The 27972-nt window shown below is 44.3% G+C and overlaps 1 protein-coding gene across 1 annotated transcript in view; it reads left to right on the forward strand.

Moving 5' to 3' along the window:
- STK32B (serine/threonine kinase 32B) overlaps positions 1-27972 on the forward strand; it is a 331012-nt gene that overhangs the window by 196186 nt on the left and 106854 nt on the right. Inside the window, exon 4 of the mRNA XM_044767851.2 lies at positions 17597-17770. Coding sequence (XP_044623786.2) covers positions 17597-17770 — 174 coding nt within the window. The remainder of the gene's footprint in view (positions 1-17596; positions 17771-27972) is intronic.

Genomic DNA, 27972 nt, shown 5'->3' on the forward strand with positions numbered 1-27972 from the left:
CAACACAGAGTGCAGAGAATCAATGTGCATTCCAGGCTTGGCTTCCACATGCTGACTTGATTTAAATTATTATTTGTGCAAGTGCATTTCCCACGTCTTATTTTCAGTACAGGGCAGTGCAGGAACCATAAGACAACAGGTCATTTCCAGAACAAGAAAGCTGCCTGGAGTTTTGTGTTTTTTTCCCTAGCCAGCCAGTTCATTCTTTTTCAGTTGCCTTAGAAGCGTTAGAATATGACAGTCAGACAGTAGCAATTTTAGTGGGGTGCAGTGGAGCCCCTAGAACAAACCTGGACACGTTGAAGTCTGAGTTTTTACTTGCTTATACACACTCAGACTCATTGTCTCCATTTGTAACATGTGGATAAATCCCTTTTTACCTGCATGTTTGGCTGTGATGAGAAAATTAATAGGATGTGTTTTACTCACTAAAAAAGAAAAAAAAGATGCTGTAAAGAGCTGCACCTCAGAGTTGTATCTCTGCAGCAGCTCACCCATATGCGGTCTTTACCGTGTTTGGATTGCCAGATTATTTTAGGGGTCTTTAATTTTTATTTTTCCTTTCATGTTTGAAATGGATACATAGACATAGATCTTAAAAATTATATGTTATTCACAACTTGTAGTTTAGGCTTTTAAAACATTTCTTTGACTGTCCATAAGAATATTTCTGGCCATGCTCAGCCTTAGCCTGTCACCCGGCTGATATTTATTCGTCATTTGTTCAATGAATTAATGAGTGAGTGACCTAGGAACTGCGGTTAATGCTTGATGGTGCCCTCCCACATGTCTGCCCTCTGAGGATGCCCTACACGAGAGCGGCTGATCCAGAAGCCACTCTGCAGCACCCAAGCTGCTGGCCAGTGACGAGTGGATGGGGGACTGAGAAGGGTGTGGTGAGTGGCAAAAGAACGAGCTGCGTTAGGGGTGATGCGGCGGTGTCTCCTTCTGGCACAGCGATGGACTAACACGGGACATGAAGAGAAACGTGGAACCAGATTCACACATTTAAAAAGGATTGGAAGTTCGGAACTGAGCTTGAAAGAAAGGAAAATCTTCATGTGCCAGAAACAAGGAGGCCACTGAAAAGCAGAGCGTGAAGGGTATGGCCTGACGCTGTAGCTGCCCAGGGGCAGGTGGGGCGCTGGTCTCAGTTACTCTGGGACTCGGGGTTCTGCACCCACAGAAGATGAGCCCTTGGGCAAATGTGAGACAGCGAGTATGACTGAGACCTCCACGTCAACTGGGAGCCTTCAGGAGGTGGTAGAAGTCTCTGGTGGGCTCTGGAAAGAAAAAATGTTATTTCACATGTGAAATTGAAACCCCAAGTGTACACCTCACAAATTCTGGGGCTCGAATACACATGACCTATGTTGTTGTGGAGTACTCCTGCATCATAAATACCACTCTGCCCATTAGATTATGGTAAACCAAGCAGCACCTTTTAGGCATATGCACAATCGTATTAAATCTGTACAAAAGCAAGACAAAGATAAGTACAAAATTCAGAAGAGGAGTTCCATTCGGGGGACAGAGGAGGATGGAATTGAAGAGAGGCCTGCGAAGACTTATGTGCTATCAGTCAGATTCTGGGGGGTTTTGTGTAATTTTGTTGTTGTAACAAAATACACATAAAATTTACCATCTTCCCCAATTTTAAGTGTCCAGGTCAGTGGTGTTAAGCACATTCACGTTGTTGTGCAGCCTTCACCACCATCCACCCCCAGAACCCCTTTCATCTTGCAAAACCAAAACTCTGTCCCCATTGATATTAACTCCTGGTTCCCGCCTCCCGCAGCCCCTGGAAGCCGCTGTGCCACTCTCTGTGTCTATGAATTTGACTGCTGTAAGTTTTCCACAGAAGTGGAATCACACAGTATTTGTCTGTGTGGTACCGGCTCATTTCACTCAGCATCGTGTCCTCAGGCTTCCTCCAGGTTGTAGCATGTGTCAGAAGGTCCTTCCTTTATAGGGCTGACTGGTAAGGAGGTACTTCATCCTGCCATTTTGCTGTTTGTTTTCTATATGCCTTAGAGCTTTTTTCCCCTCATTTCCTTCATTGCTGTCTTCCTCTGTGTTCAGTTAATTTTTTGTGCTGAAATGTTGAAGTGCCTTTCTCATTGCCTTCTGTGTATATTGTACAGCTATTTTCTTTGTGGTTACTATGGGGTTACATTTAAGATCCTAAAGTTATAACATTCTAATTCGGATACAGCTCCATCCCCACTCCTTTCATTGTCGATGTCCCAAGATTACATCTTTATACGTTGTATCTAAAAACACAAACTAATATTTTTGAAAAATACATGGCTCTTAAATTATGTAGAAAACAAAATGTGGAGTTACAAACAAAAGTTATAACAATATTAGCTTTCAGACTAAAAATTGCTATTTTTAAAAATATATTAATCTCTTAAATCCTGTAGAGATGGAAAAGTGGAGTTACACACTATTGTTACAGCAATAGTAGCTTTTATAATTGCCTGTGTTTTCACCTTTACTGAGATCTTCGTTTCTTCACATGGCTTCGAGTTACTGTCGTGTCCTTTCATTTCAACCTCCAGGACTCCTTTCAGAATTTCTTACAGGGCAGGTATAGTGATAATGAACTCCCTCAGCATTTGTTTCTCTGGGAATGTCTAATTTCTCCTTCATCGTTGAAGGGCTATTTTGCTGGGTATCAGCTTCTTGCTTGACCATTTTTTTCCTCTGAGCACTTTGAATATATCAGCCCACTGACTTCAGGCCTCTAAAGTTTCTGATGAGAAATCTGCTGACAATCCTACTGAGGCTCCCTTGTATGTGATGAGCAGCTTCTCTCTTGCTGCTTTCAAGATTCTCTCTTTGTATTTCAACAGTTTGGTTATAATGTGTCTTGGTTCACGTGTCTTTAAGTTCATCTTATTGGAGTTTTGAGCTTCTTGGATATTTATATACAGGTGTTTCATCAAAATTGGGAATTTGGGGCCGCCATATATTCAAATATTCTCTCTGCCCCTTTCTCCCTCTCTTCTCCTCTGGACTTCTACAATGCGTATCTTGGTCCATTTGATGGTGTCCCACAGGTCCCTTATGCTCTGTTCACTTTTCTTCAATCTTTTTTCTTTCTGTTCCTCAGCCACAATAATTTCCATTGTACTATTGCAGGTTTACTAATTGCTTCTTCCACTTGTTCAATTCTGCCTTTGAATCCTCCTAGTGAATTTTTTATTTTGGTTATAGTTCTTTTCAGCTCCAGAATTTCTCTTTGGTTTCTTTTTAGGTTTTCTGTCTCTTTATTGATATTTTCATTTTGTTCATATATCGTTTTCTGACTTTCTTCACATCTTCCTTGCATTCTTTGAGCACCTTTAAGACCACTATTTTAAAGTCTTTGTCCAGTAGATCCACCATCAGGTCTTTTTCAGGGGCAGTTTTTGTTGGTTTACTTTTTTTCTTTGAATGGGCCATACTTTCCCATTTCTTTGTATGCCTTGTGATTTTTTGTTGAAAACTGGACATTTGAATCTAATAATATGGTAACTCTAAAATAAGATTCATCCCCTTCCTCAGGATTTTCTGGGTTTTGTTTTGGTTTTTGATTGTTTTAGGGTGACTCTGTGCCAAGGATCAACTTGAAGAATAAAATTAAGGTCTTCTCAGGTATTTTTCTGAGCCTATGCCTTTCCCCATGCATGCATGGTACCTTTCTAAGTCCCCCCCATATGTGGTTTTAAATGTCCTAGTCTATAGTATCTAGCTCCCAAAAGGGGAAAATAGAAAAATGAATTGGGGGTGGGTGGGTGGGGAATGGGCACTGGCCCTTTAAATCCCCTGGAAGTCACTTCAGCCGGAGGAGAAGGAGCTTGCAACATGGGGGGAAGTAGAACAACAATGGCCACCCACCTCTTTATCTGTCCCTTTGTGATCGGAAGCAGCAATCAGCAATCAGAGCACAAATGTCCAATATTTGGAAGACAGAGTTCTTTTGCCAGCCCTGGTTCCTGCATGCTAAGAGCAAGCTTCCCCTGGAACATGTGCACAGCTGCCTTCCCTGGGGATGGGGGTGGGGGATAAGCAGCTACTAATGTGCAAAGAGCTCAAATTGACCAAAATTAACCAGTTTACCATCTAAACCTTACCAACTTCCCCTGGAAGTTGCAAGCCTTCAACAGACTCCAGAGTTCCAAAATAACTACATCAGACAGATTCTCCCAGGGCAGTTGTTGTCTCAGTGGGGAGACAGATTCCTGGTGCTTCCTATTCCACCGTCTTCCCAGAATCAGGTTCTGCTTCTTCAGTTGGATAAGCTACACAGTTTATTTAACTATTATTTACAAATCACAGGTACATGTGTTACATATGTATATTTCTGCTCTTTGGCTGAAATATATTTAAATGGTGAAAAAATTGAGCAAGATCAAAATAAAAATAATAAAAAAAGACTAGGTAGCAATAACATAAAGGATATAGAGGAAGAGGCGATCATAGTAAAACTACCATAGTTCCTTGGATGTTTTTAAAAAAGAAATTAGATATATTGATTAATTCAATGTCTTATTAAGTAAGGAATAGATGTTGAAATTTAAATTTAAGCACTAAAAGTTTAGGAATAGGACATATAGCCAAAAGGGGAAATAAAGAAACTCAGCCAATCAAATTGAAAGCAGATATGAAGAAAAAAAAGAGAAGTAAGAAAAAAACATGGTAGACAGAAAGCACTATACAAAAAGATAATAAGTCAAAATATATCAGTCAACACAATGGTATAAGCATGCAGAGCTCACTGAAGAATACCCAAACTCTCAGTTTGGATATTTTAAAAATCTATGTGTAGCTTATTTACAAGAATCACAGCAAAAAAAAAAACATGAAGAGAGTGAAAAACTAAACATAATGAGATGAAAAAAGGTAGACCAGGAAAAGAATACAGGCATACCTCGGAGATATTGCACATTCAGTTCCAGATTACTGCAATAAAGCTAATATCGCAATAAAGTGAGTCACATGAATTTTTTGGTTTCCTAGTTCATATAAAAGTTATGTTTAGAGGCTGGCCTGGTGGCATAGTGGTGAAGTTTGTACACTTCACTTCAGCAACCTGGGGTTTGTAGGTTCAGATCCTGGGCGTGGACCTACACACCACTCATCAGGCCATGCTGTGGCAGTGTCCCACATACAAAATAGAGGAAGACTGGCACAGATGTTAGCCCAGGGGCAATATTCCTCAAGCAAAAAGAGAAAGATTGATAGCAGATGTTAGCTCAAGGCCAATCTTCCTCACCCCAAAAAAAAAAAAGTTATGTTTACATTATACTGTAGTCTATTAAGTGTGCAATAGCATTATGTCAAGAAAAAAATGTTCATACCTTAACTAAAAAATACTTTATTGCTAAAAAGTGCTAATCATCATCTGAGCCTTCAGCAAATTGTAGTCTTTTTGCTGGTGGAGGATCTTCTAAGAAACATAGTATCTGAGAAGTGCAATAAAGGGGGGTGTTCCTGTATAGGACGAAATTGATGTCACAACAAAGAGAACATTTCAGGATAGTGAGAATAACTACAAAATTATAAGCCGAATTCGCATTTCTGAACTTATATGCTCCTGATATAAAACTGAAAAATACATGACTCAAAACTTGCTGGACTTATAAGGAAAAATAACAAATCAAACGTTTGGTGAAAGACTTTTAACTTACCTCTCTCATTATTAAATAGATCTAAGAGACAGTAAATAAGACACAATTAACAACGTCAAGCTAATGCATAGAAATAGAACTCTGCAGGACAAAAGGGAAGTCACAGCGCTGGATGGGAGAAGGTATGGTCAGCAAATATCTGTCAAAAAGATTAGCCTTTCATATATAAATAGCATGTACAAATAACTAAGAAAAAGTCAAACACCCCTATAGATAAATGGGCAATGACTAAGGACAGGCAGTGCAGAAGACAAGGCCCAAATGGTGAACAGATCTGTGGATAGATATCAGCCCCCATCATTGTTATGGGCTGAATTATCTCCCTTCAAAATTCATATGTTGATCTCCTAACCCCCAGGACCTCAGAATGTGACTGTATTCTGAGATAAGGTCTTTACAGAAGTAATTAAGGTTAAATTAGGTCATGAAGGTGGGCCCTAATCTAATCTGACTGGAGTCCTTATCAGAAGAGATCAGGACACAGACGTGCACAGAGGGAAGATTACGTGAAGACAACATGGAGAGGATGACCATCTACAACCAAGGAGAGAGGCCACAGAAGGAACCAACCCTGCCGCCATCTTGATCTCAGACTTCTAGCCTCCAGAATTGTGATAAAATACATTTCTGTTTAAACCATGCAGTCATGGTACTTAGTTATGGTAACCCTGGCAGACTAATGCATTCATACTCAAAGAAATACAAATTCACAGTACTTTGAGAACCACTTCACAACCAACAGATTGGCAACAAAACTAGAGTGCTTAACAACATCAAGTGATTTATAAGATGTGGGAAAGCAGAGAGTTTAATGTAAGTTTTTTTGAAGTATAAGATCTCTGAAGAAGTGCACAAATTGTCCGCATTGATTTCCACTCGTGAATGCCCTGTGTATTCTGCTCCTAGATCACATTCTGCTCCAAAGTCCTCTTTGCTTCTTCTAGATATTATCCCCTTCCACAAAAACAACCACTTTGGGGACTTTTAATGTCAAAGATAAATTCTGAACTTTCTACCAAGGGAATCATGTGTTCTTTCTTGCTTCTCTCGATATAATATGTGTGAGATCTGCTCATGTTGTTGAATGTAGCACCCATTCCATTGTATATATACATCGCAATTTATTTGTGCATTCTTTTAATAGACATTTAATCTGTTGAAATAAAAAATAGAACCATTTCTCACTGTTGGCTTTTACAAATAATCTTGCTATGAACATTTTTGCTGCATGTGTTTTGGTAAATATAGGTGAATATTTTTGTTGGGTATGTATGAAGGAGTGAAATTGCTGGATCACTGGGCATACGTACGTTTGGCTTGAGTAGATGCTGCCGAACTGGGAAAGTGGTTGACCATTGACACTCTAATCAGTAGTGTATGAGAATCAGGGTTGTTACACATCCAGCAAATCCTAGTATTGTCAGAAGTTTTATTGTAGTCATTTTGTTGTGTGTGATGAAATGTCACATTTTCATTGTAATTTGCTTTTGTCTAATGAGGTCAAACACTTTTAAAAATATATTTATCGACCAATTGTATATCCCCCCCTTGTTTTGAAGCACCCCTTCGTGTCTCTTGCCTACTTTTCTTTCAGTTTAAATAGATGAATTTAATCCAATTCTTGTTTATTTTTGAATAGGTGCCTTCATATGGTTGATAATTCAAAAGATGTAAAGAGTAAATAGTGAAAATTCCCCCTTCTAGTCTTAAAACCAGGCCATCGAATGATCCCACCCAGTCCACAGTGGTCAGCCTTATGAATATAATTTCAGAGAGATGTTATGTATGTATAATTAATGCATATGTTGTTTTCCCCTTTTTACAAGTTCTTCTTCCACTTTTTACACAGATGATCGTATACCAAACTTTCTTGTGCATGTTGATTTTTTGGGTAGCAGTTTCATCGAGATATAAATTCACATGCCATGAAATTCACCCTTTTAAAATGTGCAATTCAGTGATTTTTAGTGTATTCACAGAGTTGTGCCACCATCACCACCATCAAATTTTAGAACATTTCGTAACTCTTAAAAGAAATCCTCCATACCCATTAGCCATCACTCTTTATTCCCTGCACCCTCCAGCCTCCAGAAACCACTAAAGCTACTTTTTGTCTCTATGGACTTGCCTATTCCACAAAAATGGAATCATATAATAGGTGGCCTTGTGTGACTAATTTCTTTCACTTAACATAATGCTTTCAAGGTTCACCCACAGAGTAGCATGTATCAGAACTTCATTCCTTTTTATGTCTGAATAATCTTCCATTGTATAGATATACCACATTTTGAGTATCCATTCATCCACTGGTGGACATTTGGGTTGTTTTGACTTTTTGCCTATTATGAATTATGCTACTATGAACGTTTGTGTACAGGTTTCTGTGTGGACATGTATTTTTAGTTCTTCTGGGTACATATCCAGGAGAGGAAGTCCTGGGTCATATGGTGATACTTTGTTTAACATTTTGAAGAACAGTCAAACTGTTTTTCATGGTGGTTACACCATTTTGCATTCCCTGCAGCAATATATAGGGTTCTCCACATTCTTGTCAACATGTGTTACTGTCCATCTTGTTTTTTTAGCATCCTAATGGGGATGAAGTGATATTTTATTGTGGTTTTTGTTTAAATGTGCCTAATGACTAATGATGCTGACCATCATTTTGTGTACTTCTTGGCCATCATTTTGTATTCTTTAGAGACATGTCCATTCAAACATTTTTCCCATTTTTAAATTGGATTGTCTTTTTATTGTTGAGTTGTAAGAATTCTTTGTTCTGAAATCAATAACAGAAAGACAATAGGAAAATCTCCAAATACTTGGAAATTAAACACAAACATCTAATAATCTACGGGTCAAATAAGAAATCTCAAAAGCAATAAAAATACATATAAGTGAGTGAAAATGAAAATGCAACATATCAAAATTTTTAGGATGCAGCCAAAGCAGTGATGAGAGGGAAATTTATAGCCCTAAAATGCTCACATTAGAAAAGAGGAGAGATCTCAAATTAACAATCTAGTTTTGGTCTCAAAAAACTAAAAAATGAAGAGCAAAATAAACCCAAAGCCGGCAGAAAGAAGGAAACGATGAAGAGTAGAATCAATGGAATTGAAAATAGGAAAGCAACAGAAAAAAATCATTGAAACAGTAAGCTGGTTCTTAAAAAGAAATTAAAAGGTTGATAAACCTCTGGCAAGTCTGACAAATATAAGCCGAGAGAAGATACAAATGATGAACGTCAGGAATGAAACAGAGGCTGTCACTACAGATCCTGCAGCTATTTAAAGGACAGTAAGGGAAATCTGTGAACAACTTTGTACTCATAAATTTGACAATTTAGGAGGAATGGACCAATTCCTCAAACCCCACAAACTACCAAAACTCAACCAAGGAAACATCAACCTAAACAGTCCTATAGCTGTTATATAAATGGAATTCATAATTTAAATCTCCTAAAAGTGAAATCCCACGTCCAGATGATTTCACCTGAGAATTCTATCAAATATTTAAAGAATTAACAGCAATTTTCTACAGTCTCTTTCAGAAAGTGGGAAAGTGAATATTTCCCAGTTCATCTTATGAAACTTGTTTTACCCCAACACCAAAAGCAGATAAAGACAGTGCGATAAAAGAGAACTACAGACCGAGGTCTCTCATGAATAGAGACGGACATAGGAAGCACTCCAGAGGTGTGAATTACCGTGATTCCTTTCCCATTCTTTTATTCAATGCCCCTTTTTAAAGAATGCAAGTTACCCATTTCTTTTGGAATTCAGCCCAAGGGGAGAGGTTTGGCTCTATCTCATTTACTAAGACACTGAGAGCCGGCTGGTCCGTTCTGCCTAGCCCTTTGCTTGCTTTTCACTGCGGAGGAGGTCAGAGCATTGTTCCAGGCTCAGAGTTGTCCAGGTGAACAGTACATTGCCTCTCTCTTGTTTTACATTTTTCCTCTCCCTCCCTTCCATAGGTCTTACTTTGTTAGCCACTACAAAACCTTTAGAAGCATGCAGGATATAAATTAAACAAAATCATTCAGCCCCAGGAGCAATGTCCTACACAGATAGATAGCACTTTATGGTCTGCAAAGCCCCTCTGTGTGAGGGGCAGGTGAGTGGGGTACTGGACTTGCATGTTACCCTTGCATCATCCCACAATTTCTCCTGCCCACAACTGCCTTGGCCTGGGGAGCCGATGGTGTGGGAGAGTCTCCCCTTGCTGTCACTTGGCCTGCAGGAGGCCGATGCAAGGGAACCAGCAGCATTTGGCTTCCTAGGAAGGAGAAAAGGACAGGGTCAGCCTGGTGTGGACAGCAGTGAGGGCCTTGATGCATTGCTGGGGGATGCTTGTGGCTCAAGTCAAATTTAAAGGAAAAAAAAAAACCTCATTGTGAATGTTATTAAAGACTTACATGTGTCAAGCACAATTCAGATTTGATAAGCTCCTTTTTATCTGCACAATATGAGCTGACGGAAGGCCCAGCATCCTATTATTGGATTTCTGTAGCCTGAGCGTGTTTTTAGCTCCTCTCTTGCTGGATGTTAAATCTCTGAGAAGTGCTGGAAGTGAGCATGGTGGGCGAGCCCTCCTTTCCGTCTGCTCCCCATCAGAGATCAGACTGGATGGGAAATGGTCTGAGGAGATGCTCAGTTCCTTGTCCCTGTGGGTGCCACACAGTAAGGACACAGGAGATGAGTGTCGGAGACACGTGTCTTGTCCTGCCCACTGGGGCTTCCAGAATGGCAAGCATCCCTGGGCACTTGGCTCCTTTTGCCTCAGGAAAAAAACGTGGAGAAGAGCATCTGTTTCAAATGGCCTATGGGCTTTGTGCTGCTGGAAGACTGAGGAAGGTTTAGGGTTTCCTGCAGAAGCTTCCTTTTTCTTTCCACATCACAGTTGTTTGATTGATGGTCTCCTGGGGCCAGGGGCTGCACAAAGTGAGATGAAGCAAGACATGGAGCTGGACCAAAGGGTTCCAACTTGGATTTTTTTCCCACTGTACACACCGCCTCTCTCATATGTGTTCTGTGTATTTTCATATGGGGTTATCGTGGCTGTCCTTTAGTTTGCGAGCCTCCTGATGCTGGTGATAGAGGACATAACATGCTCCTGAAGAAGGAACCTGACCTAGGGGCTGTGGACAAGTCAACCTCTCTCGGCCTTGGTTTCCTCCACTGGAAGAATGAGGGCGATAGTGCCCACCACCCGTGGTTAAATGGGATGAGTTTTGAGGAATGATCAGGGGTTTGTGAATAGCACCCCTCTTCCCTACCTGAGTTTGCAACCAATTGAGAGACGGAAACTGGAGTCAGACAGATGGAGGTGAAAGCATTGGCTTTGTCGCTGACACAGTTGATCAGAGAACTTGGCTTAGATCTGCATCCAGAGGGGTTTGCTATCACTTCAGCGCTGAAATGGAACTGTCCTCAAGGCACAGGATATGGGGGCATACCTACAAGCCCCCACTCCACCGGCCAGCCACCGCCATGGCAGAGAGCAGACTGCCTGCAAACCTCTGCGGGCAGATCCAGGGGCAGAGAGGGGACCCAGAGGGTCTGAGCTGAGCACGCTCGCAACTCCTTCCCAGCTGGCTGGCCAGGCAGGTGACTCCTGCTCCCTGGGTGGGAGTGAGAAGGCTGTGGAGAGAGGCTAGGGGAGTCACTGCAGGCGAATGGGAGATCCTGGTCTCTGTGCCAAGAGGCCAGAGAAAAAGGGGGCTCCCCTACTCAATGACGTAAATGCATGCAGAGCGCAGTGCCCCACACAGAACTCCTTCCCGGCCAACCCTCCACCTCCCGTCTTTCTGTCTGAAATAGCTCTCCCCCAAAACCTTCTGTGGTGGGCATAATTGACAGACCAACGTGCCACACAGACTATGGGGTAGCTTGGGTGTTTGTGACCCATTCATTCTTTAGTGTGTGTGATGCTCTGGTAATGTGCTAAAATACAGGCGGACAGTGCTAACCCAGCCATCCCTGTGCACAGACAGTTCGCTGGCCAGTGAGAAAAGGCCAGAAGTGAGAGGGTCCCATTGCAACGAGGCAAGTGCTGCCAGAGCCTCAAGCACAGATTCTGGGTTCTGGAGTTGGACTATTTTGGTTCAGCTCCCAGCTCTGCCATTTCCTGACATTGCTTAACCTCTGTGGGTCTCAGTGTCCAGATCTGTCGAAGGCGGCTCATGGTAATACCTACCTCAAAGGGTTCTTGGGAGAATGACATGAGTTAATATGCATAAAGTATATTAAGTATGTATGTATGCCTGGCACATGGTAGGCACCATATCAGTGTCAACTATTTTTATTATAAGGCATGAAGGGACAAAAAGAGGGTCACCATCTCAGTCTTCCAGGGTTAGGGAAGGCTTCCAAAAGAGGGAGCATTGATCTAAACCAGGGTTTCTCAACCTCGGACATTTGGGACCAGATCATTCTGTGTTGGGGGCTGTCCTGTGCATTGTAGGCTGTTTAGCAGGATCCCTGGCCTCTGCTCACTAGATGCCAGTAGCATCCCTCCCAGCTGTGACAACCAAAAATGTCTCCAGACATTATCAAATGGCCCCAAGGGAGCAAAGTTGCCCCTGGTTGGGAACCACTGGTCTCCTAGGGAAGGAATGATGGACACGAGTAGAGAGGAGGAAGTAGGGGACATTATGGGCAAACGGGTAGTGGGGAGACAGTGACAACACTGAGCCTCCTTGGGAATGTAAGGTCCACGGCCCAGGGCAAAAAATGGATCTGTAGCAATGGGTCCTTCAGGGGACTTTTCATGGTACATGACATCAAACTCCAGCCCCCTGTGGTTATCGCAAACTCAGCTGAACTATCTAGGGTGACTTCTCCCACTGAATCCCAGCCTCTGGCATGAGGCTGGGTGCATGGTAGAAGCCTACTGAGTATTTGGTGGCGTGTGCGTGACCTCACATTTGTGACGTGGTCCCTGAGCTCACTCACCAGGTTTTCTCTAAACTTATCCTTTCATTACAAAAGCTCATTGGTGAGCATGACACCCAGACCCCTGTGCTCTGGCCCGTGGAGCACTTTACAGTGTGCTTTTACAGCAGTGGACTTCGATGCCAACAGTTTACCTTTTCCTAAACAATTGGTTTTTTTCTTTATAGACCCTGAATCATAGGCTGATCATGTTTCTCACTTTGTTCTGGTTGCTGGGAAGGTTAGAGACGTATTTATGGCTGTTTCAGGAAAGCACGCAAGATCTTTGGGCTTTAATTGCATTATTTTTGCCTGCATCCATTTTCTTGAATTCCTTTTTTATTCTTTGACCTGATCTATGGCTTAGTTATTTTTAATTTTATTATGTTATGTGTATTTCACAAGTCACTTTTAATCCTTTTTTGGAACAAGATAGGAAATTAATAAATTTTTTAAAAACAAACAGACGTTGGGTTCTTCGTGGGCTCTGTTTCAATGTCCAGCCCAGGACTGATGCCTCCCCAGCTCCTGACCTTCTTTGATCTGGCAAGTTGAGCCTAATTACCCAGATTTTTCCATAGGCCAGCGTGACTGCGATAGAGTGTAGGTTTCTCATTTGTGATCTCCATCATTTCCATGACAATGTGCAGCGTTATCGTAGGAACATAATTATGATTCCAGTCCAAGAAGAAGCAAAGAGAAAATGACACAAAGCTGTGGAATAGCGCAAAACTACAGAGAGATAAAGGAAAGGTCATTCTCTGTTCTCCGATAATAATATGGAGTCTCCTTGCGAACGTCGTGCCCGTGGCCCTGGGCGAAAAATGGATCTGCAGCAAGAAAAAGCCGTGCCCGGAGTTATTGCTCAAATTATGGTTCTCTTTGCATTTTGAATTTCCTCTTTAGAATTCATTCCGGTCTGCAAGTTTCTCTCCTAAAAATTCATGTTGCTCCTTCAAGGAGTTCTGATGGAATATTGAAGGAGATGCCCTTTGACATTTTAGCTGTGAATTGGGGGTGCAGAATTCACTGGTTATTAATGTAATGTTCCAATAGTCTGTCGACTATTAGAATACAAATTGAGCATCTGTAGGAGGCATATTATAGCTGATTCCTGTGGTTTCTTTTTGAGCATCTAAACCCCTGTCTCCAGTGGCAAATACTTGAGAGCATGATCAGATGACTCTTTCAGTTCCAAGTGATAGAAACACAATGTTAAGTAGCTTAAGTCAAAAAGCACAGTCATTGCCCATGTGAATGTGAAGTCTGTAAATGTAATGTAAATGTAAATGCCCAGACTAGAGCCAACGCCTCCAACAGGGCCTCTCTCTGTAGTTAAGTCTCTGTCCTGCTCAATTCTCTATAGCTTCACTCTACAGATGGGTCTTATCCCCATTTGGGGCAGCAAGATCCCCGACAGCCTATTAGTCATAGCTTCTAGCCTACAGACCTAGAGGAAGACGTTTTTCTTTCACATCCACACACTGGTCTCAGGAACCCTCGAGGGGTCCTGATGAACCCACATTGGAGGTGTGTACACTTCCAGGTCCGCCCAGGTCATTTATTTGCTCATCTCGGTATCGAGGAGGAGGAGCGGGAATCATTGGGCAGCTCCAACAGGAACACCACCAAGGGTGAGGAGGGAGAATCCAAGGTGAATCATAAGTGGGAAGTGGAGGGCCTTGTGAGACCAGGCTTTCTACAACCAAATGATGCCTCTCGTAAATGCTTCTTGTAAAAACCACGTCATCATACAGGGCCAGTATCACCGTGATACCAAAACTACGTCATGACAACGGTAGGTAAGAAATTGGGGCTAGTGTCACTTGGAACGTTACATGCAAAACCCTAAATGAAATATTGGCCACCTGAATCCAGTAAGAATATATATATATACACAAATACATATGTGTTTCTCTACCAGGTAAGGTTTAGTCTAGAAATGTAAAGAGAGTGTAATGTTTAAAAAAAAGCCAAAACCTCTGCACCCACTCTTGACGAAAACATTTAGCAGTCTAAAAAGCAACTTCCTTAACTGGATAAATGATAATTATCAAATATCTACAACAAACAGTTTACTTACTGTGAAACATTTTATTAAAGTCCAGAACAAGATAAAAACATCTGCCACCACCTCTTACAATCAACATTTTACTCAAGGCCTTGGATAGTGAAATAAGACAAGAAAAAGAAATAAAAGGCATAAGGATTGGAGGAATATAACCATGGCCAGTTTTTTGCAGAAGATACAATCATCTTCATTTAATAAGTAAACCCAGAGCATCAGTGGAAAAGGTATTAGAACTAATAACTGAGAATTCAGCCAAGTTTTTAGATTCAAGATAAACACACACTTTTACCCCAGCAACGATGAGTCAGTAAACCTATTTTTAAAAGATTATGTTCACAGCAGCAATAAAAACTATTAAAAATATCAGAATAAAAAAAATATATATGCCAGACCTCTAAGGAACAAATTATAAAACATTACTGACAAACATAAAAGCAGACCAGGATAAATAGATATTTTGTGTTCATGGAAAGGTTGGAAATGTTCAATATTGTGAAAATGCTAATTCTCTTTAATTTGTAAATTCAGTATAATTCCAACAGAAGTCAAAGCAGAGTTTTCGAGAAACTAGAATTGTTTATTCTAAAATGTGCACGGAAGAGAAAAGGTCAGACAACACAAGTGGCTAGGACCATGTTGAAAGACAAGATTGAAGAGTGGCGTTTACTGCACGGGCTGTCGAGGCCGTTGGTTAGCTGCTCCAGTGTGTTAAGAACTTCCTTGTTTGATTTTCTCTCTGTGCTCACGTTGACACAGACATGTTAACCAGATGGGTCAACCTGGAACAGCTGTGTCTGCGAAAGGTCCATGTCCCCAGCCTGGGAGCCTACCTTGGGGGCTCCAGGCAAGTTTTATTTTTTAACTTCTTTGTTGACATCCAACTACTCCTGCAGTGCATCAAGTGGAGCAGAGGTCACATGCCAGACTGAGCTTGGGCTTACCCTGAAACAGACATAAAGTCCAGCTGGTGGCCTCCAGGTGGCTCTGGACCACTCAGGAAGCTGTGGACCACCTCATTTCTGCCTCAGAGGTAGCCGTTCCACTGGACCTGAAGTGAAGCTGAAACAGGAGGGAAGAAGCCATTCCAGGTCACCACCCTTGGATCATCAGTGGCTAAGATGCTGGAAATGGAGGAATGGGAGGCGCTGTCCCCAAGACCTCACTTCCCCGAGTCCTGCAGTTCCAGCGCTCCAGGGTCATGCTGTCCTTCTGTCTGAGTCACAGTCGCTGTGCGTTCTGGACCTAATGCACCCTGGTCTGCAAAGACTCTCTCGACTCCTGCCACCCACCCCACCTGCTAGAGAGCTAGCTTCCTTCCTCCACGTGCCCCACTGCGTCCCACAGAGACTCCTAGAGCCCCTGTGCCCCTGCGTGGCCTGTGACTGTTGACTTAGCTCTGCTCTCCCAGGGGACTGTGCTCTCCATCAGAGTGAGGATGTTTTCTTTGTCCCAGTTCCCCCAGCACACAGCCCAATGCCTGTTGCAGGGAACGTGCTCTGTAAGCATCTGGTAAGTTAATGGTTTGAGGGCGTGATAAATCTCCCCCTCCTCGTTACCTTGATTCTGAGCACGTGTAACCAGCAGGTGAGATAGAGGAGGAGAACAGTGACATCTGGGAGGATCCCAATCTCTGTAATATGGGGCTGGCAGGACTGGATGGCATTCAAGGTTCCTTCCAGCCCTGGAATTCCCCATCCTGTGAGCACATGGCTCTGTCACCTCTCCTGTGACCGAATCTTGCATCAAGTTCCCGCCCTGGGGCTGCCCACTCAGGTTACAGAAACAGTATGAGTGTGTTACAGCAGCATCCCACAGTGTGTAGTGGTAAGAGTGCTGGGGAAAGTTGGGGATCTGGGTCCTCGTCCACACCCTGCCATTGGCTCACTGAGTCCCCTCTTTCCTCTGAGCCTCAGTTTCCTCTTCCCCTTCGAATGAGAGGAACAGCCTGGCTGACCCAGGTCTAATATTTGAGGATCTGAGACACAGGTTGAAGCTTCCGAGATGACATTCTATCGTTCCGTGATTGTATCTCATCGTTCCCTTATGTTCCCCGATTCTGTACGGAACGTGACAACATTTTGTGATGTTGTGATTCTACTTACAATTGTTTAACACCACTCTCAGATTCTATATCGTGGCTCTTCAGTCCTCAGGAAGCCTAAATGCATTTTTTTAAAAATAAATTCAGTACTGTGTCAGTTCTTTATTGCTGGGGGGAAAAAACACAAAAATCCCACAACTCCAAAACTTAGTGGCTCAAAACACAACCATTTTATTATCTGGTGTTGTGAGTTGACTGGGCTCGGCGGGGCAGTTCTTCTGCTCCGTGTGAGGTCCACTTGCTGCAGTGGAGTATCCGGATGCCCAAGGTGGCCCACTCCCAGGGCTGCAGTTGGCGCCGGCTGTCACTGGTTGCTCAGCTGCGGCTGTTGACCGGAGCGCCTTGGTCTTCCTTCTCCTGGCCTCTCCGTGGAGCCTGGGCTCTGGCTGGCTTCCGAGAGGCAGTTTAAGTAGAAAGTGCCAGTTCCCTTAAGTCCTGGGCTTGGACTGGCCAGAGCATCAGTGCATTCAAGAGTTGCAGAAAGAAGCTCGTGTGGGGAGTGACAGGTGTGTGGGGAATGGAGGAATTGTGGGGGAGGGGACACATCTTTGGAGACTGGCTTCTGCAAGTCTGAAACAAATCTAATTAAAGCATCTACTAAAAATGAAGTAACATGTTGGAGGCTAGTGTTGGTTAAGATGCCATTTGTCTGCCAGAGCCTGGGGACTAGCACTCTGTCAACAGTGCACTGTGACCTAGGCAACATCAGTGCCTCTCTGCGCCTCCGTTTGCTCTTCTGTGAAATGGGGGCATTGGTCTTGGGGTGTTGGAGTCGTCTCCGTGCCTAACCTCCTCTGTCCCCCTGTGCTCCCAGGTACTCCTTCCAGGACGAGGAGGACATGTTCATGGTGGTGGACCTGCTGCTGGGAGGGGACCTGCGCTACCACCTGCAGCAGAACGTGCATTTCACCGAGGGGGCTGTGAAGCTGTACATCTGCGAGCTGGCCCTGGCCCTGGAGTATCTGCAGAGGTACCACATCATCCACAGGTAAGCAGGCCACTAGAGGCACACCTGGGGACGGTGCGTGCTGGGGGTGGGTGTGTGATGGGAGCAGTGTGCTGCGTGGGGAGAGCGCGTTCTCACCGAGGTCCTTTAGAAGTGGCCGGGTACGGAGGAAATAAACAGCAGAACAAGCTTATATCGCTTTTCCATTCTCTACAGACAGCCTACTCCGTGTACCCCGCTCTCTTGCTAAACCGCTGCATAGAGACAGGGCTGGTGGTTGCCCTTGGCTTCTCCATTCCAATGTGTCCTTGGGAGGCTGGACTCTTCTGTCACTCTTGTCTGGGGTTAGAAAGGTCACAGTGGCATTCATTGGGAGCGTGAGGGATTCTGCTTTCCTCCTTTCCGTACTCTGAAATCCACGCTGTGCACCATGGGGATTCCTTCCTCTTGGGAAGTTTCAGTGCTGGCTCTGGGCCTCGGATGCAGGCTCTGAGTTTCTGCTGCCTCCTCAGGGCCCTTGCTTCTCCCTGCCTGTGCACAGCACTGCCATGTCCAACCAGGTTAGTGGAGTGAGTTTGACTGCAGAGGCAGGGGCCCGGCAAGAAGCTTCGGAAAGCGATGGTGTCGTTAATGAAGTCTTCTCACTGACTGCAGAGGAGGGTGCTGGCGTGAGCGGCTCCAGATTTGTTCTGCCATGGTCTCGCACTGTGCCTGGCTGATCTTCTTCTAAGTTACACAGTTTTGGAAGACTTGGGAAAGCCAAGGAGTTGAACTTCTAGGTAGAGATGGTAGATTAAGCACACACACCCCCTTACATTCTCTCCTTTCTAAAACCTCCATAAAATGACAATAAGGAATGTTTGAAAAATGATAAATCCACAAGGATGTGGAAAACTAAAGAGAAGACTATAGCAAAACATCGGAGGGGATTGGAAAGAAGATGCGGACTTAGGTACCAAATGACTCAGGATACCAGAAATCGGATTTTAAGTTGTCACTGGGAAGAACCAAGAACTGACAGGCGCTAAAGAACCCCCCAAAGGCTCAGGGATTGACAGTAATCAGCATCTATGGGGGAGGGTAAAAAGAAGGCTAAAATAATAAAGTGGAGTGTTTGAAAGCCTTTTAAGAAGTATTGAGAACCCCAGATCCGCTTACCCATTCTGAGTAACTGGATGGCTGCCCCTTCCTCACCCAAGCAGAAGACGGAAAGTTTGTCCCCTAGGAGAGTTCTGGACGGAAGGACATCAAGCCTGCTTGTGCTGGGATACTGTACTGAAAAGAGCAAGTCTGACTAGACATATCCATACCAGCTGCTGAAATAATGCAGCCTCCCCCCTCCCAGCCTGCTCGGAGAGTGGTGTCTCCAGGCCCTCATCCTCCAGGCGGGAAATCTGAGTGGTTTTAATGTGCATGTGACTGAGCCAAGAGGAAAGAGATTGTGACGGCCGAGGTTCCCCCTGACCCCTTGGAGTGTAGTTCACAGTCAACAAGCCCCACTCATTTGCTGTAAGGTCCCAACTGGGTTAGTGACAACCAAGGTTTACCAGACATCCAGGGAAATCTTCTAACATGAACACTGAGATGCAAACAATCAAATGGCAAAAGAAGAAAAACTTGAAATAAACAGAGACTTTGCAAGGAGAAGAAACTATCAAGAACTATGATCAGTATTTTCAGAGGGGTAAAAAGATTTTTGCAATTGTAAAATAAGAAATACCATATTTATTTAAAATCCAGAGAACAAACATCAGAGCTCTTATTTAAAAATATGAAAGTAGAAATTAAAAACTCAAAAGATGTGTGGAAGGATGAAGTTGAGGATATCCCTTATATAAGAGAATAAAAACACAAATAGAAAGTATGAGAGCAAACAAGAAAATCAGAGGACCAGTACAGTCATTTCAACATCAGAAAGAGAGAGAGGAGAGAGAAAACATAGGGGAAGAAATCATCAATGAAATAATTTTTAAAAATCTCCTGGACTTGAAATACATGAGTTTCCAGACTGAAGGGCCTGCCAAGGCTGCTGTGCAATCGCTGGAAACAGACGGACATCAAAACAGACCTCAGATCCGATAAGCATCCACAGAAGAAGGCGAGTTCACAAAGGCTGAGAGGTTTGGATTTGTCAAACCCTGAAGGCAGTGGAGACATGCCAATCAATCGGATGTGTGGGTGTATGTTTTCACAAGTTCAAGGTCTCAAAAAATGTGCCTCTCATACAGCTTTTCTCAAGTAGCTGTTGGAAAATGAGAGGGACTCCACTAAAGTGAAGGAATAAATCAAGAAGGAGGGAGAAACAGAATACAGAAGGCTGGAGCTCCAGCAGAGGAGAGGCGCATGGGAAACCTCCAGGAGATGGAGAATGGGGTTCAAGGATGTCATGTGCCACAGGTGTAGACCGTGACCGGCTCTGATTGGAGAGACGAGAAGACCCTGGGAGGACCTCTTCAGGAGGAGCGAGCTGACGGAATTCCTGGTGCATCTGGCTGCCTTGAGAGGAGATTTATTTAGTAGGTAAGAAATCTGAAGTTGAACAGATGAAAAGATCAGGGAAAATGCCTCAGTAAATAAAAGACAATTCTTAGCTCCAAGGAATGAAAGTGCTGTACAGGACATGGTCTGTGTGCGGTAGTTTACTACGTGAAACCTCTGTATGGCATCCTTAATCGTAACCACCTAAACCCTGAAAACTGATCTAACCAAAGATACAGTAATACTCCACTGGGGACACAGAGGATGGGAAGGATGAGCGTGTCTCCTGGGGGCTGGAGGGGAGGGAAGACTGCTCAATCCTCATCCTCCATAGTGGGAGCCCACAGAGAGCCTGAAACTGAAAAGTCAAGCAGGACTCCCATACGTCTGTCATTTAGTGATAAGGAGCTACCTAGCAAAATTATAACCCGAAAGGGATGAACGGATGGAGAGGGAGAAATGGAGGGGAAAGTGGTAGGGATTGTTGCCGTCTCGTAACACAACTGAAAGAACTATTTCTTTTGTTTGTGAGGAAGATTAGCCCTGAGCTAACATCCACCACCAATCCTCCTCTTTTTGCTGAGGAAGACTGGCCCTGAGCTAACATCCATGCCCATCTTCCTCTATTTATACGTGGGATGCCTGCCACAGCATGGCGTGCCAAGTGCTGCGTAGGTCTGTGCCCAGGATCCAAACCAGTGAACCCCGGGCTGCCAAAGCGGAGCATGTGAAGTTAACCACTACACTGCTGGGGCTGGCCCCCAGAGCTATTTCTTTCAATTATTTGCATGTATAATTTTGATACAAATAATAACATACACAACAAAATGAAAAAGAGGAAGAAGAGGAACAGGAGGAGAAGGAGGGAGAGGAAGGAGGGTAGTAGCCAGAGTAGCACTAGTAATAGTAGCAGCAGTGGCAAAAGCAGTAATAGTAGCAGCAATAGTCGAAGTAACAGTAGTAGCAGTAGTAATAGTAGAAGTAGCAGCAGCAGCAGTAGTAATAGCAGTAGTAGTGGTAATAGTAGCAGCAGTAGTAATAGCACCAATAGAATTAGCAGCCGTAGCAGTGGTACTAATAGCAGCAGCAGCAATAATAGTAGTAGTAGTGGTAATAGTAGCAGCAGTAGTAATTGCAGCACCAATAGTAGTAGCAGCAGCAGTAGTGGTAGTAGTAGCAGCAGCAGTAGTAATAATAGTAGTCGTGGTAATAGTAGCAGCAGTAGTAATAATGGTAGTAGTGGTAATAGTAGCAGCAGCAGTAATTGCAGCACCAATAGTAGCAGCAGCAGTAGTAGTGGTAGTAATAGCAGCAGCAGTAGTAATAATAGTAGTCGTGGTAATAGTAGCAGCAGCAGTAATAATAGCAGTAGTAGTGGTATAGTAGCAGCAGCAGTAGTAATAATAGTAGTCGTGGTAATAGTAGCAGCAGCAGTAATAATAGCAGTAGTAGTGGTATAGTAGCAGCAGTAGTAATAGCACCAATAGTAGTAGCAGCAGTAGTAGTGGTATAGTAGCAGCAGCAGTAATAATAGCAGTAGTAGTGGTATAGTAGCAGCAGCAGTAGTAATAATAGTAGTCGTGGTAATAGTAGCAGCAGCAGTAATAATAGCAGTAGTAGTGGTATAGTAGCAGCAGTAGTAATAGCACCAATAGTAGTAGCAGCAGTAGTAGTGGTATAGTAGCAGCAGCAGTAGTAATAATGGCAGTAGTGGTAATAGTAGCAGCAGTAGTAATAGCAGCAGCCCTAGTAGCAGCAGTAGTAGACATAGCAGTAGTGTTGGTAACAGCAGTGGTAGGAGCTGTAGCAGTAGTAGCAGTGGCCCAGTAGCACAGGGATTGCTCCATGTGATGCACGGAGGATTTACTGAGGGCCCGCTGTTCACTCTCTCGGTCATTCGCTAGCTTTTGCACACAGGCCTCCTGGCTCTGGGCTCTGGGTCCGTGGCACGGTGCTGCATTTGTTAAGGAAGGTCACCCCAGGCTGGTGTAGCCTCTGCAGGCTGGCTGGGATTCTTTGAAGGTGTGGAAGGGAGCGCACTCCTTACCGGGCTGTTATTCGACTGTCATTCATGAACGATCACAGCCATTCCCACACGCTGTGCCATAGACCATCTGTCTGCCTCGTTCCCCCAGACCCTGAGTCATGTGGACGTTGGCGAGATGGATGCCAACTTCCCAGAGCGCAGCCAGGGATGGACCAGGTAGAAAATTGAACTGTCGCCTAAGAGCATGGCAGCCGCAACTATTTCATTATATTTCAGCAAATGTTTTTAAGTCGCTCTGTGTGGGGTCATCTGCCCTCGGATTCCAGGCCTAACTTGGAGAAAAGGAGCTATCCAACAATTTAGGGAAATTTTCTAAAGTCCACTAGGTAAATGGAATTACCTTACCATTTCTAAAGTGATAGGCTTGGCAGAGATGTGAGTCAGTCTTTTTTCCTCCCATATGGTTCAATAAATCCCTTTCTCAGTGTGTGTGTGCACAGACTTGAAATTATGCGTGTCTACACAGTGTGCATAGGGCTATAGGATAATGCTGTGCAGTGTTTGCATTAACTCAACAGCTGAATTTATAAATCTCCCACCGCATATGTGCCAGACACTTTGATGCTGTATTTTATACAGACAGAGGGATGTTGTAACCACACTTGAAAGTGGTGGAATCATTCCATGAATGCAAGCCTGGGTTGGGTTGCCAAGGATTTTTATCTTCCGTCTTGGTGGATTTGGGCAAGTTACTTAACTCCAACTACTTAACTTCTGGACCTCCGTTTCCTAATCTGTAGAATGGGCCTGATGACACCTCACTCACTGGGCTTTTATGCAAATTCCATGAGAAAAGGTTCATAAAGGATTTAATGGTGCCTGGCCTCTTTTAGGTACCTCATTCCTCTTTCCTTCCTCTGGGAGAACTGTCTTTGAAACCAGGTGTTTAATCTTTGTTATATACGCAGTGGTGACAAATCTCCATCCTTTGAGATCTGTAGAGAATAAAAGGTATTTTAGAGTATAACCCAGGGAGTTTGAAAGTGCCCAAGCAGGGAAATATCACTGTGGGTTCAAAATAAATCATTGTTTTAAAACAATTAGAAGATTTACTTTTTAGAGCATTCAAGTCGGCCCTTCCTTCTTTCAACAACCCCCTGGGCCAAGCCGTGTGCCAGCCCCTGAGAAGAAAATGATGCTAGGGCACTGTGTCTGCACCTGAGCAGCCTTCCCAGGTGGAAGAGGCAGCTGTTCGAGGGGCCAAATTATTGCAGTCCTGACGAGGACCCATGACAGGGCACCATACAGCAGCCTGCGGGAGCTCCGAGGAGGGCATCCAGCCCAGACTGAGCCGGGGGGGATGGGGCAGGAGGCACAGAGGCGGCCAGGAAGGCTTCCTCTGGGACACATATCTGTGATTTGTAGGGCAAGTAGGAATTAGCCCAGGGCAGAGGAATGCAGGAGACACTAGGCAGAAGGGCTGGACTTGAGAGGCCTGGGTAGGAGTAGCCTGCACTGGCCAGGCTGGCAGGGAGCACGTGCTGAGGGCCGTGCTGGTGTCATTCCCACCTGTTGATGGGTTGGAGCTTGGGAGTGACGTGGTGGTCCAATTGGTAATGGAGAATGACCCTTCTGAAGGTCCTGAAGGCTCCTCCCAAGAGGGTGCTTCAGCCAGGGCGGGGTTACTGGACTCAGCATCAGAAGGGGCGAGTCATGCAAAGTCGAATGAATGGCAGCAATGACAATGAATCAAGCTGATTAAACTCTTATGTGTCAGCACTACTTTAAACTATGTATCTACATACGTCCATACACATGTGTATGTGTTTACATGTGTGTACAGATATAAGCACATGTGTATATACATAGACAAACACAAATATCATCTGGCAGCACTAAAATGAGCTAGGTACTATAGCTAGCTCCATTTTGCAAAGAAATTGGGTGATTTTTCCCCTGGCACACAGCTGGCAGGTCGTGGAACCAGACTTCAAACCAATACCCTCTGACCCCAGATCCTGGGCTGATGGCCAGCCAGCTGTACTGGTGCCTACTGTTCGCGTTACACTGAACTGTCGACAGAGTGTTTGTGTGAGTGGGTGTGCCTGCCACATAAACATAAAAATAAGCACATCTGGATCTCCTCGACTCCTCACAGCCGTCCTCCAGGACGGCTCTGTCCCGGCAGTGTGCGTGGAGCAACCGAGGCTTCTGGTGGTGAAGCCCCTGGCCCGAGGTCACCCTACTAGTAAGCGGTGGAATTGGGGCTCTAAGTTGGAGTGTGATTTGTAGTCGAAGGCTCTCTCTGCCACACCTTGCTGCCTCCCCAGACACACAAAAAAAGCGAAGGTTATTTCCTGGCCAAACTAGCGTCCTGTGCAGCTAACCCACAGACAGAGCCAGAATGGGGACGAGAACCCTGTCTTCAGAGGGTGTCCCTGACCACCTTTTATCTAAGCTGGGTTCCCACTCCATTTCCCACCCTGTTCTCTCCCAGAGCCCTTTGTCTACTTCCTTCCTCGCACGTCATCCCAGTTGGTGGTGACTGAGTCATGGATTATTGTTTCTAGGGAGCTAGGGAATAAAGCTGCCTGTCTGTATAGTCTCTGAGGGCAGGTATCTTTTCTACCTGGCTCATCTTGGTACCTTCAACACCTGACTCCCTGCCTGGCACAGAGTCAGTGCTCCATAGTTATTGACTGAATCAGTGCACAACTCATGAACAAAGGAAGGAAAGGCAGGCCTTCTTGAAATGACTTGAAATACAGGTTCACATTCAGTAAGTCAATATCCGTATCCTTGTACTGCTTTCTCTAGCTTTTCTGCCCAAATATCCCTTGATATCGGAGGAGCCAGCCTCTTAAAAGTTTCTGCTGGGGCCCAGCATAGCCTGCCACAGCATGATATTGCCTTGAAATCTCATGTTTGATGTTAAAAATTTCCCAAAGTTTTGCATTCCACTCCATTATGTAGTCATGATTCTTCAGATACATAAAGTAATGCTTTAAACTACCTTTCATCAAAAAATAAATGAAATGAACAATACAGGCTTCTCGGAGTCTCCTTGGTCAGTGGTGGATGCTGTTGCATTGCGTCTGTCAATTTGGGGAAAATGAGTTGATTTGAAGAGAGCTCATGGCTCCGGTGAGGTTCAGGGCACCAATAATTCTCTCTTTTCCCTTACTTTTGTGAATCCAATCCAGTCACAGAAATATGAGCCTGTAGACGGCAACCATTTGTCCACGGTTTGGAACAGAGCAGTGATCTAAATGCTAATCAAGGTGGGTTTGGGGCAACATGTTCAAACTTCTTTTGGAGAACATTTTCACCGGTGGGGTTACTTCTATCAAACTGTGATCTAAAAAGTGCCTGAAACACCGAGAGCAGTGTCTTTTCCTCCCTTGGGAAAATCTCTGAAGTTCGATGACCTACAGTACGCTTTAATTTGCTTCCAGCCCTAAATTTGTGTCACATGTAGATTAACTCACAGTCTCAAAGGTTTTTGGTCTCAATGATCCCTCGATTCATCAGACGCACAATCTTCCTGCCCAAGGCAGGAATCTTATCAGGTCTAGGTCAAGAAACATCCACAGCTGTGCCTCGGAGGTGTCGATTAAAAGTATTCAAACAGAGAAAGTATCTGCTTAATGAGCCCAATTTTTGTGGATCCCTCTTTTTTATTAAAGCTAATTATAAATTTTATTTGAGGGTTTTTGTTGTTTTTTTTTTGTAACTTTGTCAGAAGTCTTTTTTTTCTTTTTTATCTTTGGGAACAATAGTACTTTATACACAAGCATCTTTCTTTAGTTAAACTAGCATTACATAGGCAGCAGAGCAAGCTTTCAAAGTCACTTCCCATTTCTCTACAAATTGTGTAAAAGATAAGTATACAAATGCTAATCTTTATAAAGTTTATCATTTTTTGTCACAGTATTGAATACACTGAGAAAATAAAGAAGTTAACCTTTTTTTTTTTTTTTTGCTATGGCATATAGGGTTAAGGCCATATCTTATTTTTGTGAATTGAAAATGTATGTACATGTTACAAAGTTCAAAAGATGAGAAAGAACGTGAGAAGTAAGTGTCAATGTTCCCATTATTTAGCATTTTCACTGGTTTAGAGCACACGCGTCAAACTTCCTCTTTAAATTCACCATTTATGCTCCCCGCAGACAATTTAATTTAAAAATGTTAACTTGTAAGAAGGTAAACGAAGCACGTGCGGAGCACGCACGCACATGCGCACGAGATCCTTGACATCTTGGAGGGTTGGGTGGGAATGAGGCACGAAGCGGAGCGCAAACGGGGACAGGACGTGGCGCTGCTGCGTCCGCCTTTGTGCGGCTGGAATGTAAACGCGGTGCGCGGACCCCGTGTTTGGAGCGGGTAATTGGAAGTTACAGGACAAAACCAGCTTGCCTGGAAGATGCTGCGCCGGTGGTGGTGGCCGGCGTTCCCGAGCTCTCTGCCTGTGCCGCCTCTGTTTCACGTGCTCTGCAGGCTGGCCTCACCTCGTCCCAGCAGCTGAGGGGCGCCCTATTCTCAGCCCCATTTTACAGGTGACACCACTCTGTCTCGTGGACAGAAAATAACTTGCCCCGGAACAGACAGTAAGTCACCGCCCCAAGTCACCAAGCTCTTACCGTCTCTATACCGATAGTTCGTGGGCATCCAGTTCTCCAATCATTCTCGCACAGCGAATCTGTCCGTTACCCATGCTTTCCTGAAGAAAAGTCATTGACTAACTCATGGAAAAGTGACATGCTTTTGCTTTTGCTTGTGCACGCAAATAAAACTGTATTTTAAGTGGCAATATTCTACCTCCCCGCCTTCCCTGCCTCCCTTGTCATTCCCAGACCAGCTGCATGTTATCCTGTGGGGGCAACACCGGTCTCCAGTTGGGGTTTCCTGAACTGATGGGGATAGCATTTGTGTCCTTAGTTTGAAAGGCTTGTGTTTATGGTTTTTAATTTTTTTTTTTTGTAAATAGACCCACTCCCTTACCCTTGTGCCTCCTGAATTCTGGAAAGATAAACTGTCTTACCTCCTGATAATTCAGCAAAATTGCCTGTGCGTCCTTCCCAGGAAACTGCTTGCGGAGTGAGGCTGGGGTGGTGGTTTTCACTGGCCAATACCAGTTAACTGGGAAGTCAAGTGTGTCTAAGCTGCGGGGATAGGGACTGTGCTATGTGGATAAATAGGGCCGATCTGCTAATCCCATGTCCTCTCTGGCCAAGGCTTGTCACTCATATAATGGCAGTGTAAGTGGAAGAAGGGAAGAGTCCAGATTTTCCTAACCAGTGGCTTTAGTGGCTTTAGTTGGGTCTTGGGCAGCCGCCTGCCCTCTCAGGCTCCCTATTTGGGTCCCATGTGATGAGCAGTGGAATTTGTAAACAAACAAATCAAACCTCTGACCTCAGCCCCCTAAGCAATGAGACACAGGGAATGAGATTGTGAAGAGGAGAAACGCAGACTCTGTACTTGACGGGAGGGGGAGGGGTCAAGGGCACCCCCTGTGTGTGGGCAGGCTCCTGGACCACCCCTCACTGCTGTGAGGGGAAGTGCTGAGGGTTCTCACGTGGTCCAGCTGCAGAAGGCCTTGGGTGGGTCCATTACCTCTCTGACTGAGCTTACTTCTCTATTAACAAGAGGAGTAGTCTCCTCCCGCAGCTGGGGCCTCGGCTACCACAGAAGTGTCCACCAAGTGCAGCTCATTTGTCTCAGGGTGCAGAGAGCAGGAAAGCACAGTGGATTCAGCCAGGTCAGAGCCTGACTTGCA

This window comes from Equus asinus, chromosome 3 (assembly GCF_041296235.1).
Source record: "Equus asinus isolate D_3611 breed Donkey chromosome 3, EquAss-T2T_v2, whole genome shotgun sequence".
Taxonomy (NCBI): domain Eukaryota; kingdom Metazoa; phylum Chordata; class Mammalia; order Perissodactyla; family Equidae; genus Equus; species Equus asinus.